The sequence below is a fragment of the Rhea americana genome, unplaced genomic scaffold (genome assembly GCF_003343005.1).
Source record: "Rhea americana isolate MKP2758 unplaced genomic scaffold, rheAme1 scaffold_152, whole genome shotgun sequence".
Taxonomy (NCBI): Eukaryota; Metazoa; Chordata; class Aves; order Rheiformes; family Rheidae; genus Rhea; species Rhea americana.
In genome coordinates this window covers 483,548-496,273 of record NW_028185617.1, presented here as the reverse complement: position 1 = coordinate 496,273, position 12,726 = coordinate 483,548, and the positions used below count along the sequence as shown (strand labels likewise).

The 12,726-nt window shown below is 37.5% G+C and overlaps 1 protein-coding gene across 1 annotated transcript in view; it reads right to left on the bottom strand.

The window, feature by feature from the left end:
- CADPS2 (calcium dependent secretion activator 2) overlaps window positions 1–12,726 on the bottom strand; it is a 277,978-nt gene that overhangs the window by 182,241 nt on the left and 83,011 nt on the right. Inside the window, exons 5-7 of the mRNA XM_085299698.1 lie at window positions 9,214–9,294; window positions 7,226–7,462; window positions 277–398 (exon numbers count right to left, since the gene is read on the bottom strand). Of these exons, the coding sequence (XP_085155824.1) occupies window positions 277–398; window positions 7,226–7,462; window positions 9,214–9,294 (440 nt within the window). The remainder of the gene's footprint in view (window positions 1–276; window positions 399–7,225; window positions 7,463–9,213; window positions 9,295–12,726) is intronic.

Here is a 12,726-nt window from a genome sequence, read left to right as displayed (position 1 = left end):
AAAAAAACACAATGCCACAGTCTCTAACTCCTTTCCTTGCATAGACATTTAGAGGCATTTATTTGGATGGCATTCACACATGATACTCAATTCATCATAAATAACTGTGATTTCTGTTTTGATTTCCCAGCAAGAATTTAAGGTAACATCCTAAGACAAACTTCTAACACCTTAGTCCTAAAGTCCTAAAACTGTAAGAATTGTACAAGTATTAAATTAGATTCTCCCATGATACAAAAGAAAAAGGTGCCTGTATAAAGTGACCGAATAGCTTACTGTGGCCTGGAAGCTTCTGCTTGGTCTGTCTGAAGCTTCTCCCCGCCTTCCACTTCCATCGTGCAGTAAACAATACGATTGGGAGCTACTGACTTTAAACCTTGCACTTCCATTATAACAATCTGCAGAAAAGGAAGCAAATAGCTTATCCATCTCATTTCAGAAAAATATTACATAGCCCAGATATTGCAGTATTAAGCTCCACAAAAGAGGAAAAAAAAAGAAGCACACACAAATCTTCAAAGACACAGAAGAATTTTAATTTTGTCTTCTTTTTCTAATTTCAGCAACATACACTAAGAATGGAAAGTTATTCTCTGTTTCTACTTCAACAACATCTGAAAACTCATTCTAATCATAATTCAAATGCTAATAGTTCCATCAGGCATTTTATGACATGTGAAGAGTACATGCTTCAGTCTAAAAGTCTTAATATACTCAATTTGTCAAAACTCACAGACAGGTTCTGGGAGATATAATAATTTGTGAGGAAAATACACAATTATACAATTTTCTCAGATCTTGCATTATTTGAGGAACACTCTTCCCTACTATAAATGAGTGTCTTTCTCCTGTGCTCAGTGTACTCAGTATGTGTTGATGGGTCTGAATGCAYGGCAGAGATTGGTGCTGTGAGGTAGAGATTGCAACCCTTGAACCTTAGAAATGATTTGTGTTGTCCTGAGCAGAATACAGGTCAGAGCCTTGCCATCAGCTACTGTAATTTCTTCCCCTCTGCCCACCCCTCTTCCTTCTCCTAGCATACTCCTTGCAGTCAAGCTCAGCGTGCATATGGGGGAGAGAAGAGAAGAAGGAAAAAAGCCACCTCTTGCAGTTGTATCCTGGCTGAGAAATTTCCTCATCAGGGAAATTTTGAGCTTGGCAGATGCCATAGTTTTTCAGCTCTTCTGAGCTACTCAATTATATCTCAAAAGAGCCAAATGTACTCTAACTTCAAGTGCTCTCTGCCGTTTATAAACACTGCAGTATGACACAGTGTGAAATTATTGGAATTTTTACACTTCAGATGTTTCTAATTCAGAGAAGATTTAAAAAGAAAGTCAGATTTTCCAGCTTCCTTTGGAAAAGCTGTTTTCCTTTTCAGCCCCACTTGGGCCTATGGGAAGAATCTAGGAAAAATGTAGTCCATTTAATCTGCAGAAAAGCTATCCTCAGCTGAACTAACCATGAAAGCCAGAATACTTGTTTGTTTTAAAAGTGACAAAAAAAAAAAAAAAAAAAAAAAAAAAAAAAAAACATTATTTTTGGTCTCATTAGAAGTAATCAGTTTCGTAGGTTCAGCAAGCACCTATTCCTACCCAGCCCCATAGTAACAGTTAAGTGCCCTGCAAAACTGCCTGTGTTGGATAATATTACAGTGAGATGATAGCCACTGGCCATTTAGAGCATTTTGAAATTACCCACAAATTATCAAGTATATTATCAATACAAATTATCAGGATCAGGTTGGCCAGCCTGASAAAAAGGGCTTTAAACTAGGAAGGATAGGGGAAGGGGAGAGTTATAAAGACAAGGTAGTCAACAAAACACAGCTCAGTTTGGAGGACTCCAGCAGGTCCATGCAGCCAGGGATGCAAATCTGAGACATGGCTATGGCTGCCACCCTTGCAGCCCTCCTGGGAAACCTGCATGCACAACTACCTCTCTGAAATGCCTGTACACCAATGCACGCAACAGGGGGAATAAACAGGAGCACCTGGAGACCTGTGTGCAGTTACTGGGCCATGATCTCATTGCAATTAAAGAGACAAGGTGGGAGAGCTCGCATGATGGGAATGCTGTCATGGACGGCTATGTGCTTTTCAGGAAAGACAAGCCAGGAAGGCGAGGTGGTGGTGTTATTCTCTATGTGAGAGAGCAACTGGAATGCATCAAGCTCTGCCTAGTGGTGGATGAAGTGAGTCAAGAGACTCAGAGTGACTCAGAGAAGGCAGAGTTCCTGAATGCCTTCTTTGCTTCAGTYTTTTCTACTGAGAGCAGCCCTCAAGAATCCTAGAGCCTGGAGGTAAGGGAGAAAGTCTGGAGAAGGGAAGACTTTCCTTTGGTTGAGGAGGATAGGATTAGAGATCTTCTGGGAAAGCTTGACATCCACAAATCCATGGGTCTGGATGGGATGCACCCACAGGTACTGAGGGAGCTGGCGGATGGTGTTGCCAGCCTGCTCTCCATCATCTTGGAAAGGTCCTGGAGAACTGGAGAGGTGCCTGAGGACTGGAARAAAGCCARTGTCCCTCCAGTCTTCAGGAAGGGCAAGAAGGAGGACCCAGGGAACTACAGGCCGGTCAGCTGCACCTCCATCCCTGTAAAGATGATGGAACAGCTTATATTGATATGTCATCTCTAAGCATATGGGGGAAAAGAAGGTGATCAGGAGTTGTCAGTATTGATTGATTGGCTGGGTAGATGAGGGCAGAGCAGTGGATGTTATCTGCCTTGACTTCAGCAAGGCTTTTGACAYCATCTCTCATAATATCCTCCTAGGCAAGCTCAGGAAGTGTGGGTTAGATGAGCRGACAGTGAGGTGGATTGAGAACTGGCTGAATGGCAGAGCTCAGAGGGTCGTCATCAGTGGTGTGGAGTCTAGTTGGAGGCCTGTGGCTAGTGGCGTCCCCCAGGGCTTAATACTGGGTCCCATCYTGTTCAACTTCTTCATCAATGACATGGATGAGGGGATGGAATGTCTCCTCAGCCAGTTTGCTGACGGTACCAAGCTGGGAGCAGTGGCTGATACACCAGAGGGCTGTGCTGCCCTTCAGAGAGACCTGGACAGGCTGGAGAGTTGGGCAGAGAGGAACCTCATGAYGTTCAACAAGGGCAAGTGCAGAGTCCTGCACCCAGGGAGAAATAACCCTAKSCACCAGTACAGGCTGRGGGCTGACCTGCTGGAGAGCAGCTCTGCAGAGAAGGACCTGGGAGTGCTGGTGGATGACAAGTTGTCCATGAGCCAGCARYGTGCTCTTGTGGCCAGGAAGGCCAATGGTCTCCTGGGGTGCATTRGGAAGAGTGYTGCCCGCAGGTCTAGGGAGGTRATCCTGCCCCTCTACTCAGCCCTGGGGAGGCCTCATCTCGAGTACTGTGTCCAGTTCTGGRCTCCCCAGTACAAGAGAGACATGGAGCTACTGGAGAGAGTTCAGCGTAGGGCTACGAGGATGATCAGAGGGCTGGAGCATCTGCCCTATGAGGAACRGCTGCGAGAGCTGGGCCTCTTCAGCCTGGGAAGAGAAGACTGAGGGGGGATCTGATCAATGTGTATAAGTACCTGAAGGAGGAGTGTCAAGGGGACGTGGACAAACTCTTTTCAGTTGTCCCGTGTGACAGGACAAGAGGCAATGGGCAGAAATTGAAGCACAGGAAGTTCCGCCTGACCTTGAGGGAGAATTTCTTCCCTGTGAGAGTGACGGAGCACTGGCACAGGTTGCCCAGAGAGGCTGTGGAGTCTCCTTCTCTGGAGATATTCAAAACCCTCCTGGATGTCTAACATGGTTTAGGTGACCCTGCTTGAACATAGGATTGGACTAGATGATCTGCTGAGGCGCCTTCCAACCTCAACCATTCTGTGATTCTGTGATCAATATCATCTATTATTCATTGAAAATAATAAAAGCAATTGAGGGACAATGATGTAATCATCTCTTCTTTTCCATCTTTTCTGATCTAAGATTTCAAGTAATTATAAAAGTGATCAGTGATCACTGAAAGACTGCAGTACAGCTTCTTCTAGCTCATACTTCCTATACTGCTATTCTGCATGTTAAATGATTATCCCTGTTGAATGTAGACTTTAGGTTTATTTATTTTTATGCTGATATTTTTTTCCTCAAGTTTCCAATYTAATTGGACAGTACATTTGTCTTTGCTAGCATTTATGGATTCTAGGAATTGAAAAAAAATGCATTTCATTACAAAGGAAACTGTCACCATCCGATTAACTAGCTCATTAGCTGATAAACAGCTTTCTAAATATTGTCTATTTCTTTCTCAAACTGTCCAACAGCTTAAGAATGTAACTGAGTAAAAAGAYATCTTCTGCTACTACTCTAATATTTTATTTATTTTACAAAGTTCTGAAAATAGACTGATCCAAGTTTCCAAAATAGTCACTGTTCCTTACAATGGTTACATATGACAGTGGCTCTTTCTTAGAGATAATGAGGTTCATTCCCATCAGAACTTTATAAATGTCAATAACATCCTTTGTTGTTCTGCCTTAATAATGACATGCAGTAGTAGGATGAAATCTCTAAAGCGTAAGAAATTTTCATTTTGTTTGGGGGATTAACGTTTAAAAACGCCATAGAGTTCCTGTTCATTCACATAGGTATGCAGCAATCCTCAGAAGGGATTTTTCTAATTATCTCCATGCTTGTGAGATAAGCRTGCAGTGGTTTAGAGGTGCATGAGAGAAAGCTACAAGGTCCTTTACAAGGTTATGGCCACCTTTTCTGTTTTCCAACACATAAATTAAATTGTTCAATCTTAATTAAACTAAATGCTTTAGTTTTTTTAGGATTATCTTGATAACGGACAACTTATACTGATCTTATCTGTGCATCTATTCTCATAAAGCTCTGTTTTATTATATATTTGCATGCAATGCAAACATGCATACGCAAGTCCTCTATAAAATTCTCTCTGAAGATCCTCTCAAGAGACTAAAAAATAGTCTCCAGTGAAAAACTGCCTTCTTCCAACCTTTAACTGTTGGAGTGAAACATTTTATAATTTAAGTCAAAAAGGAATTCTAGCTTAAGCAATGATTTTGATATAGACATCACTGCTGACTGTTATTCATTTTTGTGGTATTCATTTGCACTAGTTTTGAGTAGATGCAGGTAGATATTCCAAAGGAAAATATACTTCCCCAAAAGATTAATATCATTGTTAGAAAAGACAAGGCAGCACTGCCTAGAGTCTACTCTTTATGGGATTGAAAATAAGAAATAAATAGAAATAAAAGAAGTGATAGCTTAGACARTGAGGAAGTAACTCAGTGATTAAGTCCTTATTTCAGAAAGACTGTAGTCTGCTAAAACTCCCAAAATTAAACACAAAATTGTTTCTAATCTGAGTGCAGTTGCAATGTGAACACAAAAAAAGAAAGAAGATAGATAGATGTACACAGATGTATCGCATAACTAAATTATGTATGGAACACCAGACAACATTGCAAAGTAGTAGGGGCCACAGTGCAGGTGAGGGCAATASGAAAGACAAAACTAGGTATTAGTCTCTTCTTCATTCCCAGTAAAACTTTAGTTTCTACCCAGCATGAGAGACGAGCTAATCAAAACTATTGCAAATGACTGACATGATAGAATTGGGGTGGGAAGAGATATAGAAACATTATAATTGCCTGAAAGCTGCATAGATTTGACATCTTACTGCACACAAAGCATTTTCATTGTGCAGAGCTTTCCAACAAGGCACAGATACACTGCAGCATAGAGAGCAAGCCAACAAAAACTGCTGCAGAACTGAATAATCATTTGAATGTGATTTTAGGCTTTATTTTTATTTTTCCTTTTTTTTTTAAAAAAAAGATATTTCTGCAGTTATGGTGTCTTACACTATAGGATGCTCCTTGAGCATGGTGAGGGTAAACACATTGTGATGTCCAATGCACATCAAGAAAACATRAATGTCTATACATGACAAATTCTGATGACTTATTTTTCATTGYGCTGATTTGTTTTTTGTTTTGTTTTTCTCCACCATGTTAAATATAATAACAAAAATTCTTTTAACTGAAACATATGGCAAGGCATAAGTATTTATTACTTTTTAGGTACTTCAGAGCTATTCCTTGTTATGGTTATTTACGTATCACTCCTGACTCCATTCAACTTTAGGTGGACAAGACACAGGTGATGGAGTTGCACAGGATTTAGCATAGAAGTTATAAAACTTCTTCTTTATTTTATATATTTCAGGTCTAAGGCCAGCACTCTCGTTTTGCATGTTTGATAAACTAGTACTTTTTTGTGCATAGAATGATGGATTGTATTACTCTTTGAAAACTGTTGTTCYGCTTTTGCATTATTAGCTATTAATATTAAATTGCATATGGTAGGAGAAACCAATTATCTATTATAATTGCACAGAGTATTTAAAGTTACTCAACTGTCCAATTTATGTCTGTAAGTCAAACACCTTTAATATAGTAGTACTTGGTATTTTTGTCATTTATAAGTGTACACTGATGACACAGGAAAAAAATGATCCGAATTTTCAAAGTTAAAACATTAAAACAAAAAATAGATGATCTGTTTAAAAGAGCTACATAGCTTTTTTTGCTTATAAACTGGTTAGAAAATAATATATGTATTCTGTAGCATTATCCATCATCTTAAATAAACTGAAGCCTCTTCAAGTGCATAACAAAAATGTGCTACCTTCTGACTGACAAATACCCACTCTGGCAATATTTTGATTTTACTATTCCTCAAGATCAGTATTTCCTGATACTTGAAAATTTTCAGACATTTTCAGAACTAGACCTAAGCTAGGATTCTATAAATCAGATATGTATGAACAACCAGCTGTATTTTGTGATTTCCTTGTGAAATCAGTCGAGCTGTATATGGATTGGGACTGAATGCCCTAAAGGTCAGTTYTCCTACTTGATCTCAGTAAACATGAAGTTAACGTCCTGAAATTTATTTAGAGTTAAAACAATTGTGTGGGAAATTCACCTGCCCACATTTTTGTTTGAACCCAAAAGCAACTACTAGTGCAAGAGGAAAAKCCATCATATATTTGCACTGTAATGTCTAGTTATCAAAGAAAGAGAGCATCATTTTCTTGTTTAACATAAAATATTAAAATGMTAGAAGTAATCACAAAGAAAGATTAATGTCAAAAAAAATCAAGAAATAGGTATCCTAGTCATACAAACTGTCAACAAACRTTAGGTGAAATGCGTGATTACCTCTAATGTGAATGAGAGGACAACGTCAGACTTTGATAGCTGAATCTCATTTTCATCTCCTATGTCCAAGAAAGCAGAATTCTGTGATCGCTTCAACTTCTGCAGCTTAAATTCTGGCCCACCTTTAGACACTGGAAGACTTTCCAGATTTGCCATAAGCAAATTCACTGAAGACCGCAACTCTTCTATGTACATGTTCTCCATTTCTCTTGTTACGAATTTCGGGAATTTTCTTTCCTTGGAAGATATATTTTAAAAGTAAGGGAGAAAAAAACATCACTAATGATGCCACATTAGAAATTCTGTTAATTTGCTCTCACTTTGATATAGTTTATAAAAATAAAAATCCAGTAGCTATTTTTAGCCCTTCAAACTACTAAGGAAATGCTAATTCTGTCATATTACTYAGCTAATTTTGACAAGAAGAAATGCAATTTGACTTGAGATTTACACCATATTCTTCAAATATACTAGACTGAATATCTTTTTGAACTTTTCAGAAAAATAGAGTAATRGATATCTGTAAAAAAGGAATCTCTTTCCTCTCAGATTCATTCAACCTTAAATCTAGGCTGAATATTTGTGCACATATTGTATATTCCTCTGATACAAGTTTTAAGTATACCTTTAATTTTACCTTCAAATATTTTATAATTTGACAAAATGAATCATCCAATAATGATTTTTTTACTTCATCCATCTCCCTTGCCACCAAAAGTAAGTCAATCATATTCATGCTTTTAACATTAAACAGTTAAATTACAGCCACAACACTAAATTTCTATCGTTGTTTATTTTTAACAGTAGGTCATTCACTGAGAAAGTAATGTTGAATTTACTATACAAAGAATTATTTTAAACAAAAATGCTAGCAAGAACTTAAAGTTCACTTTTTCCCAGCATAATAGTTAGATGATAGTGTTTAAATGCTGTGTTTACAACAAAAGTGGGAACATATAAGTACCTGTAATACAATTGTGAACACACACAAAGATAAATTATATGCCCATTTTTTCCCTGATGTTGAATTTAAGGATACTTGGGAGAATAACATCACTCATAATTAAACAAAAATATAAATTATTCTAAAATACATATCTCATATATAAATATGGAACACCACTCCCCACTGATAGTCTGTAAAGGCAGGCTTCTCTCTCCTAAATTACCCAATTTTTRTTATTAACTGTTATGAGGAATATCTTAAGATGTATTATATTAAATCTTTTACAGACAGTTTTGCTTGGATAATAATGATCAGGCAAGCTAACTGTGACCCAAAACATTTTCAATGAGTCTAGGAGTCTGATTCATTATAGCATTACAGAGCCAGTATACTACAAATTGAAAAGGAAAAAAATATGTTATTTCTAGTCAGACACTAAAAAAAAAAAAAAAAATGAGGAAAGGGTCAGAGTGCTCTAGCCAAAAAAGTTTTACAGTGTTTTTCAAGCTATACCTTACCCAGTGGGGACCATTCAAATAACAGTATATCAAAATGGAAGACAGAGATGATAGACTTAATTATATTGTTAGAAGACCTTTTCCTCGTTTTAGGAGGCTTCTCACCTCCACTCCTCCAAAGTAAAAGTTGGGGAAGTTTTTTACAGTGTCTTTTGCTGCATATTTTTTATGACTGTAATCTTCCAGGGTTTCAGGCAGCACTTTTCTATATAAAAAATGGCTTGCTTTAGCTCCAGAAGACATACTTCCAAACTTACCAATAATCTACCCTTGTTTTACCAYTGGAGTTGCTGATGATGAGAAACTTGGATCTCACAATATACGACTTTCAAAGGCTTACTTTCTCCTTACCTCTATTGCTATATACACTTCAGAGCCAGAAAGAAATGCATCTTCCAAACTGTTTTGCTTTAAAATGATCATCTGTTTAGTTTTAGACTCAGAAGCCAGCAATACATATTACATACCCTCTCACTCACTCTCATATGAGGACACATTTTTGGTATATGAAAGCAGCCACTTACCTTTGCCATTTGTTCTGCCAGTTGTAGCCGTCCATCTAGTTCACGTCTGATCTGGGCTGCTTGTTCATCTGCATTATCCAGCTTAGACAGAAAACAAAAATAAAGTTCGCTGTGACAAACATGGACTATATTTTAACTTTATCTCAATGCATTTAAAAACAAAATAGAAATGAATCACATACTTTATTTTTTAAAGTTCGTAAAACACTATGCAAACTTATAGCTTTGCATCTTGCCAAAATGAAAGAAAGGTAGTGGCCACCAGATTTCCACGGCAGTCAGTGACCTAGAAGTAYGACTAGCATTCCACTGATTTTTTTAATACTCAGACTAAATAGAAGAAGCATTATTTCCTTATGAAAATAGCTGTTGAAAACATTCCTCCATGAAGAAAATCAGATCGACAGACTGGTATAGAAAATGCAAGGAAATTTGCTCTTTGGTCCCATGAGTCTCCATAGGACTAGGMATGGGGAAAGAAAACTGGCGGTACCTTCTGAATATGGTAATATTTTACTCTTTGGCCCAAACACTGGCCAATAGCTCAGAATAAAGTATATCCTATGTAATGAACTTCCAATATTTAGAGGGACACAGATGGAACAGTCATGACCCATCCTCTGATTTCAGTCAGGGAGGTAAAGGGGGAAGGCAGCAATTCTCTAGGTCAACAAGATAGCCAGGTCTCARCACAAAAGAGCCTCCCTAAGCCGTTTATCACCTGCTGAACCGTGAGACGGGCGGAAAAAACATAGACGAAATATGGCTTCACCTCAACGCGGTTGAACTGCCAAAGAGGAAGAAACGTATCTGGGTATCTGGGTAAGGTCAGGCACAACTGACCTTCTCTCGGGGGTAAACGCTCTCCCAGTTCAGAGCTGCAGGCGGGAGCCCTCCCGGAGGGCTCACTCCGCTCCCAGCGCAGGCAACTGCCCGCACAACGCCGGATGCTCATCTGACCCATCGCATTTAGTATGCAGCTAAGGTTTAAGGATACACAAATTGCTCTCAATTAAAAATCAATCTTAAAATGATTAGTGATGAAAATTGGGAAAAATTGGTTCTCTCTAATTAGATGAGATCTTCAAATGAAGAATATAGAATTAGTTTGTCTGGAAAATGGCTGATTACATCAAACTAAGCTTTTTAAGTAAGACTGCTATTCTGTGCGACAGGCCAATATGTAATATCATTTCCCTTGAGACACTCCTCTGCTAAATCCAGTAGAATTCATTGAACCAAGGCTGTCTTGAAAATTAAGCATTTATTTCATTCAAGGTCCAATAAAAAAGAATAATTAAAAATACACTATCCAGTGCTTAAGGATCAATTACACCATTCCATACAATCAATCTTACCACACGTAGCAACGGGACAGAAAACTCCYCGCTGCTAGTATGTAAGCGATGACAGAGAGCACAGCGTCAGCACGCAGCCCGGTGGCTCACAAGACCCTGGCAGATGCAGATCCTCAGAAAACAAAACAACAAAACCATCACGTCTCCAAAAGAAGCCAAGTTTAAACTGGAGAGCAGAGGCTGGATCATGCAGGGCCCTTCCATTAGGTCTGTCTGAGACTCTGGGCCTAGTTTAACTGCGAGCGTAAATGACAAGCACATTCTGGATTAAAGCAAAGATTTTAGGTTTAAGAGAATACTACTTCAGTATTCCAAATAAATTCCAAATTTTGTTCTCTYTCATTTCTTAATAGTGTGATAAGAGATTGTTTATTGAACTTACTCAGTAAGTCCACAACTTCTATTTTCCTTARTATCGTAACCATATTATTTTTACAATTATTTGTATTTATTCAGAGTAAAAGTTAGTGTAATAGGAAAAAACAGTTTTATTTTCCCATTTGGTCTAAAAGAAGGTGAACATTACTTGAAAAAAAWATCCCAGAATCAGCAGTTGTGTGAAAAGTAGTTCTTAAAAGGGAATTTTGATGACTGAAATACGATTTCTGCAGAAAGGAGGATGTGGCAGAACAGAATGAAGTCAAACTTTTTACTGCTTCAAGGCATAACTTTTATGACTACCTCTACTACAAACTTGTCTGAAGAGCCGAAATCTTTTGTTTAAAAACTGATATTTATTTACTTATTTTTTCCATTTAAAAACATGTGAAATTAACATTTAAGTTAATGAAGTGAAAACGGGTTTTTTTTCTTAATTATTTATTGCTTCCCATTACTTATTTACACCTGAGTACTTCAAAAATGTGCCAATTTCTCTATTTATTTGATATTTTTTTCCTTGAAATATTTATACATTTTAATGATGCTAACTATTGTGAAGTATGGAAAGGAGCTGAAAAACTGAAACACTAAGGAACCCTGTTCTTTTTTATAAAAACAAYGTAAGAATGGCACAGAAGTTATTCTCAGCTGTCCTAATGCAAAGTAAAGCTGTTGATATTAGACAGTATGAAAACCTAAGTGACAGTCAGAAGAGCAATAACCATGATATCACACTCCATTCAAGCTCATTCTCCTTGTTTTTATTCTAAACCCCCCCAAAAAAATTCATGAAAACTTTGTAAGCAAAGAAGTCAGTGATTATGAATTACTAATCAATCAGAAGCTAACTATCTACTGAATCTGAAGTGACAACAATAGAAAGATTAAATAGATTCTGAAAATGCAGATGGCAACTGGAATTCTTCGACAGTATCTTTGTTTTTTCTTTAACGTATGGAAAACACTGGATAGAACCCACAGCAYAGGTGGGGAGCAGTGACAGGGGTAACATCAAATGTATACTTTTCATTAATTCCATATTCCTGGATCAAGCCTAAGACATCAGTGGAGTACCTGTTTATGACAAACTATTGTAGTAATTTTCAAATTCTAAATGAAAGTTAGGAAAGCACAAATCTTGGCTCACAGAATCTGATGCAAATGTAACATTACGGAATAGCAACTCAGAGATTTTTCTCAGTATTACAACATAAATTTGGCTTAAAAAATCCAATGATTTTAAATGATTGGTAATCATTTGAAATTCAAGCAAAAACTTTTAACAAAATTGGCATTGCATGGCATTACTAATGCTTCCCACCCTCAGATCTGAAAGCATGCTATGCAAAAAAATTAAGTTTTACTGAAATCCAGCTGACTTCCATCTTTGTTGCACGATCACATCATTTGAACAATCTGCTTTCTGAATTATTTGCTACAGCAGATTTGAAGGAAATTATTCATTTGTATAGATTGAGTCTAATACTGCAGACAAAAAACAGGAGTGTAAGGATCCTGAAAGAGAGATATGAGGGAAAAAAAAAAAAAAAAAAAACAGGAGATTATTTTCAAAGAGGCTATATATGACCTCCATTTAGTAAAAACATTTCAGCTTTCTTCTAGGGTAGTAATTACTCTCTATAGCTATTTATTGACTCTATCAACAACAGGGATATTGCTCATGTCTCTTAGACCTCACAAAACCCACAATTCTGTTACTGAGCAGCAGCAACTCACTACAAAAKATTTTACCGAAACCTGCAATTTGTTTTCA